The sequence below is a fragment of the Manacus vitellinus genome, unplaced genomic scaffold (assembly GCF_001715985.3).
Source record: "Manacus vitellinus isolate BGI_N305 unplaced genomic scaffold, ASM171598v3 scaffold_24_pilon, whole genome shotgun sequence".
Lineage (NCBI taxonomy): Eukaryota > Metazoa > Chordata > Aves > Passeriformes > Pipridae > Manacus > Manacus vitellinus.
In genome coordinates this window covers 9184005-9190011 of record NW_021939798.1, presented here as the reverse complement: position 1 = coordinate 9190011, position 6007 = coordinate 9184005, and the positions used below count along the sequence as shown (strand labels likewise).

At 44.6% G+C, this 6007-nt stretch overlaps 1 protein-coding gene across 2 annotated transcripts in view; it reads left to right on the top strand.

Moving 5' to 3' along the window:
• Positions 1-5761, top strand: part of KPNA2 (karyopherin subunit alpha 2) — a 7583-nt gene extending 1822 nt beyond the window's left edge. The window contains exons 1-11 of one of the 2 annotated variants that reach the window (XM_018073109.1): positions 207-318; positions 648-760; positions 856-993; positions 1426-1514; positions 2034-2302; positions 3373-3467; positions 3557-3820; positions 4422-4655; positions 4739-4921; positions 5029-5178; positions 5288-5761. In XM_018073109.1, coding sequence (XP_017928598.1) covers positions 689-760; positions 856-993; positions 1426-1514; positions 2034-2302; positions 3373-3467; positions 3557-3820; positions 4422-4655; positions 4739-4921; positions 5029-5178; positions 5288-5380 — 1587 coding nt within the window. In that variant the 5' untranslated portion in view covers positions 207-318; positions 648-688 and the 3' untranslated portion in view covers positions 5381-5761. Of the gene's footprint in view, positions 1-206; positions 319-647; positions 761-855; positions 994-1425; positions 1515-2033; positions 2303-3372; positions 3468-3556; positions 3821-4421; positions 4656-4738; positions 4922-5028; positions 5179-5287 lie in introns of those variants that run through there. The other variant, XM_018073108.2, reaches the window with a different exon arrangement.
• Positions 5762-6007: the final 246 nt, after the last annotated feature.

Below are 6007 nucleotides of genomic sequence, written 5' to 3'. Positions count from 1 at the left end.
GTGCTCCGCCGGCAATCCCTGCCGGGGCTCCCTCCGGAGCCTCTAGTGTCTCTGCTATGCTGACAGAGCCGGTGCATCCTGCTGTATCTTTGTGCGGGCTGTTGCTCCGGCGGGGTTGTGGCCGCAGTGGGTCAGGCCGGGGCTGGCCGAGGGGCAGGGGTTTGCCTCGTTACCCGTGTAGCCGTTGCTGTTTGCTGCTGGCTGCACCGGCTTAGCGAACGCCCCTGTGCTCGCTGTGCTCCCTGTGCTGGCCCAAACGCTCGCTATTCTCTCCCAGAAGGGTCGGGGTGGGGCTGGGTGGGATCCTGTGCGGCACGAGTACGTGACACAGCGAAAAAAGCGTTCAAATAGCATTTAAATGTGTGTGTGCTCTCCGAGGGAAGGAAGACCTATCTTGCTCCCAAAAATAACGACTCTGATAATATTTGTGGTTGAAATTGTCTTAACAATGTAAGTGTGTCTTCTGCTTCTGTGTTGATGCTAAAGCTTTGCTGTAACATCGGGCTGTTTAAAGAGGCAGCTGTTGTCCAAGTCAGAGGCTGTTATTGTATCTAATACAAACAAGTGCCTCTCATTCTCGAGTGTTGATCTAAATTTTTAATTTACTTTCGTGGAGTAAACTTGCTGTTTATTTGCTCTGTTTTCAGGCTTGTCTTTATCTGCTCCTCTCAAAAATCTAGCAAGCAAGATGTCTACTAATGAGAATGCCAATACACCTGCTCGACTGAACAGGTTCAAGAACAAAGGAAAGGACAGCACAGTGAGTATTCTGGTGCAATTAGTGCTTTAGCCAGCCATTATCTATTTAAACATGAATTGCAAAAGCCAAGAACTTACTCAATGTGTGTCCTCCAGGAAATGAGAAGGCGGCGCATTGAAGTCAATGTGGAGCTGAGGAAAGCTAAGAAAGACGACCAGATGCTTAAAAGAAGAAATGTGAGCACTTTACCAGACGATGCAACTTCTCCCCTTCAGGAAAACAAGGGCAATCAGGTAAGCAGGTACTTGGAATGGACACACTTGGAGTCTTTCAATATGAGCTCCTGCAGCCAGGCCAGTGTGAATCTCTTCTTGGAGGGGACAGCACTACTACCTGTGTACTAACTACTGGAGTGTCTGTACTATCAACTCTGATGGAAAGCACTCAAACACAACTGGCTGAAGCTACACTTTAAGCTCAGTGTAACTGGTGTGAAACACTTGATTAAGAAAGCTTTCAGCAGTTCAGATAACTTCAGGTGAAGCTGTAGCTAACAGGCTTTTGGAGTATCACATGGTGGTGATAATAAGCAAATTGGTTGTAAACTGGGGCACATTGGTGCCATTGTGTAAAAGCCCTCTGTGACTGGGAATACACATTTCTCTCCCAACAAAGAATTAACTTTTTTTTATTATTAATAAATTTATTATTATTTTATTGTACAGGTTTTGGCACACTGGTCAGTTGAAGAAATAGTCAAAGGAGTTAATAGTAATAATATGGAGCTGCAGCTACAGGCTACTCAAGCTGCCAGGTAAGCAGTTAAGAGGGACCTAACTCAGCTGTGCACACCAGTAACTAGGCAAGGGGAGAGCATTGGCTAAGTGGCTGCATGTGCATATTCCACCTTAGAATACTGTGAACTGTAAGATGACTGGGACTTAAGTATACCAAGTTTCATTTCTCTTTCCAGATCTAAAATATCCTTTAGCAAGCTTGAGTATTGCTGCAGTGCTGCTTCTGGCAGTCATTAACCTCTGCTGAGAAACCTTCAGCAATTCAGATGTATTATGACTCTTGCAGGTCTGCTTTATTTCAGAGTCTGAACGGAACCTCTCAAGTAGTAAAGACATGCCAAATTCTATGTTAGCAGAGTCTTAGGAAGCTGGTGTTCAGCTTCTCTGCATTTCTCCTTTGTGCTGTGCTGTGTTGCCTTCTTTGAATGTTAAGACAGCACTAAACTTTTTTTTTAAATATGCTTCTTTTAAGACTGTTTTGCTAGCAGAGATCTGAACAAGGTAAAATAATGTTTTCTGTTTGCCTTCCTCCCTAGGAAACTCCTCTCAAGAGAGAAGCAGCCCCCAATAGACAACATAATCCGAGCTGGTTTGATTCCCAAGTTCGTGTCCTTCCTGGGCAGAGCAGAGTGCAGCCCCATCCAGTTTGAGTCTGCCTGGGCACTCACCAACATCGCATCCGGCACCTCGGAGCAAACCAAGGCAGTGGTGGATGGAGGGGCCATTCCAGCCTTCATCTCCCTGCTGGCCTCCCCCCACACCCACATCAGTGAGCAGGCTGTGTGGGCACTGGGGAACATCGCAGGTATGTCCATGCACACAGCTCTGATTCATCACCCCTGCTGTGCAGGGCTGAGCTGTTTGGGAGCTCTGCCCCGGTGGTGTTCAAGTAATGACATGCTCTGCTCTTCAGAGCAACTCTTTGTCTTCAGACCTGGTGTGAGATGGCTCATGCAATGCCTGGCAACCTGTGGGCATTGCTTCCAGATCTCAGTCCAGGTTTGAGAGATCTTTAAATGTGCTACAACACAAACCTTTTTCGTGTCTCTCACTTAATGTTTTTGTGATTTATCAATCAGCTGTGCTCTGTGTGTTGACTGGAAGGGGGAAGGGAGGAAGCAGGTGACTCACAATTGTGTATGTAATGGCCAATATTCCTTGCTTTGAAACAGCTGCTTGCTGGTGGGGAAAGTATTTATATCCTGAAGTTTCTCGTGCTCCTCTCAAGATTACTTGATCTGCTAGCATTGGATCCATTCTTCAAAAACAGTCAAAATAAATAATGTAGTTAAATATTGTATTTGCTGTATTGTGGTCTGTAAGGCACAGCTGTTGGACAACAGTGAATCCTCACACAGAGAAAATTAACTTGATTAAAAGACATGTTTGATTGGAGTTTTGTTAAAACTTGTCTTTAAAGCTTTAAACTCAATTGTGAAGTATTTTTTATACCTTGCAATACTGACCTTTCAGTCAAACTGACATTCCATTAGCATTATACTGCAGCAGTCAATCATGCAACAGATGATTATAATGCATTTCAAGTCCCATATTGTGGGGGAAGCTCTGAGCTAGTGGTAGGGCTGAGGTATGTTTCCAAATAACTAAACAGAGATTTACATGTTTATGAACTCCTAAGAAAAGATGTATAGAAAACATTACCTCTTCTTCCTACAGAAAAAAATCAAGCTCAGTGGCTTGATTAGAAAAACACATGCTTGTCATGTGATTTAACCATGGCAGCAGTCCCTTTGTCCTCTTATTTCTTCTAACCTTTCTGAAGCAGGAGAAGAACTATTCCACTAACACATAATGATTGTGTGCACATGTCCCTCTGTTCTGGTCTCCACTTGGCTGTTTTTTGTGTTTTCCCAGGGGATGGCTCTGCCTACAGAGATCTGGTTATTAAATACGGTGCAATTGAGCCGCTGCTGAGTCTCCTCGCTGTTCCTGACCTCTCCTCCCTGGCTGTAAGTGTGCAGTGGGATTCACATTACAACGACTGAAGTCAGTAAAAGCAAATTAAACCATTTCTAACCCTTCCTTTCAACCCCTGCAGTCGGGATATCTGCGCAACGTTACCTGGACCCTCTCAAACCTGTGTCGCAACAAGAACCCTGCCCCTCCCATCGAAGCCATCCAGCAGATCCTGCCCACCCTGGTCCGCCTCCTGCACCACGAGGACCCCGAGGTGCTGGCAGACACCTGCTGGGCCATTTCCTACCTAACAGACGGTTCCAATGACAGGATAGAAGTTGTTGTGAAAACCGGGTTGGTGCCACAACTTGTGAGACTCCTGGGGTGTAGTGAACTGCCAATAATGGTAAGTTGTTGGATGTGCAGGTTGCTGTTGCTTTCATGGATAAATCAAGTAGCATCCACATAACTGAATGATCCTTTTCATACCTAAGTCAGATCCTTGTTCTAGGTTTTGCATTGGTGAGACTTGAGTTCTGCCTTATGTAGAGACTGCTCCACACAGGGCAGCCAGCTTTGTGGTGGTGACTGTCAAACTGCTTTCTGTAATCATGGATTTAACTCAGCCCAGCACAGCAGTCAACATTCTTTAAAGCTTGCCTTCAAACTGCTGTTGCAAATCCGACTTCTAGGGACAGTGTTTACAGTGTGCACAGCACCCACTTGTAATTACAGTATGATAAAGCTGCATTAGTACTTAGCAGGTAGTTTTCCTGAGCTCTGTCCTGGGTGTTTGTTTGCAGATGGGCCTTGGAAGGTGTACAGTCTTAGCATCCTTAATGTCTGCCTGTGTAATGCTAAGTAGGAACCTGAAACTCCTTGTACAGAGCATATCATCTGTTAACTGGGAAGGTTAGAGTGGATGGGCAACAAGTATGGCTGTATCTGGTATAATATAATCTAGTTTTGAATGAGTTTCCTAAGTACTACATTCATCTTTGTTTCAGACTCCTTCATTAAGAGCCATAGGAAATATTGTCACTGGTACTGATGAGCAGACACAGCTTGTTATTGACTCAGGAGCACTTGCTGTCTTTCCAAGTCTCCTTTCCCACCATAAAAACAACATTCAGAAAGAAGCAGCCTGGACCATGTCCAACATCACTGCTGGGCGTCAGGATCAGATCCAGCGAGTGGTGGACCATGGCCTGGTGCCTTATCTCATTGGCATTCTGAGGAAGGTAAGCAAAACCTATATTGACCATTTTTAGGCTTTTTCTCTTACTACTGTCTGTGTTCAAACACTCTGCTTTTACCTCTGCAGGGGGATTTCAAGTCTCAGAAGGAAGCCGCGTGGGCTGTGACGAACTACACGAGCGGTGGGACAATTGACCAGATTGTGTATCTTGTTCAGGCTGGTGTTCTTGAACCACTGCTGAATCTTCTCACAACTAAGGACAGCAAAACTGTGCTGGTTATCCTGGATGCTGTTTCCAATATCTTCCTGGTATGTGGGTGCAGTTTACTTGATTGTTGTCCAAGCTCTTGTTATTGGCTCTCCAGTACTGCTGCCACACGTCCTTCCCGAGGTGATTCCATGCTTTTCTCTCACAGGCTGCTGAGAAGATTAATGAGACTGAAAAACTTTGCCTCATGATTGAGGAGTGTGGGGGTCTAGACAAAATTGAAGCTCTTCAGTCACATGAAAATGAACAAGTGTACAGAGCCTCATCCACCATCATTGAGAAATATTTCTCAGCAGAAGTAAGTGGCTGCAGGGTTGGGTTTTTTTCCACTTTCATTTTCTATTCTAGCACTGGCTACTAGGTTAAAATGCTACTGCTATTTCAACACTCTCTTCTTTTCCTTCTAGGAGGAGGAAGACCAGAATGTTGTACCAGACACTACTGCTGACAGCTACACTTTCCAAATCCAGGGCAACACCCCCAATTCTTTCAACTTCTAGATCTTGTAGATACTGCAGCTGCCTACAAGTGGTTTTAGCACATAAATGACTGCCACCTCTTTGTCTTAATAATTCCTCTTGTTTTTACTGCCTTTTCTGTGTCCTGTAGCACTTTATCCAACTGAAACGTACTTGAACAGTTCAAACTATATATGTCTGTGAATTCCCAACTGTAAATGTCCTTCTCTGAGGTCTGCTTGTAAATACTTCCTCTTTCTGTCCTTGTCAGGAGTAAGAATGCAAGTGGAGCAATACAGGCCTCTGACAGAGCATGAGCCACCACTCTGCAGGCCTCTAACCTTCTACCTGACCTGTTGCTGTACAACACACAACAGGCTTTTAAAGAGGATTTTACTTGAAGTTCAATAAAGTGTTATCAGTACATCCAATTCAGCTGTGTCACTTGCTCTTTCAAGGGCTGATTTTGATAGGGTAAGTAAAACTGGTCAAAAGTAGATAATGGCATGAAGGCAAGTCTTAATTGTGAGAGATTCAATGCTGAAGATGGTGAGTTTAGAACAGCTTGACCACTCCAAGCTCTGACTTCTACATACACCTGCCTTCTATTACTGCAGGACCAAGGAATTGCTGCTTCTCTCCAGATATTTCCTATAGAAATCTGATTCA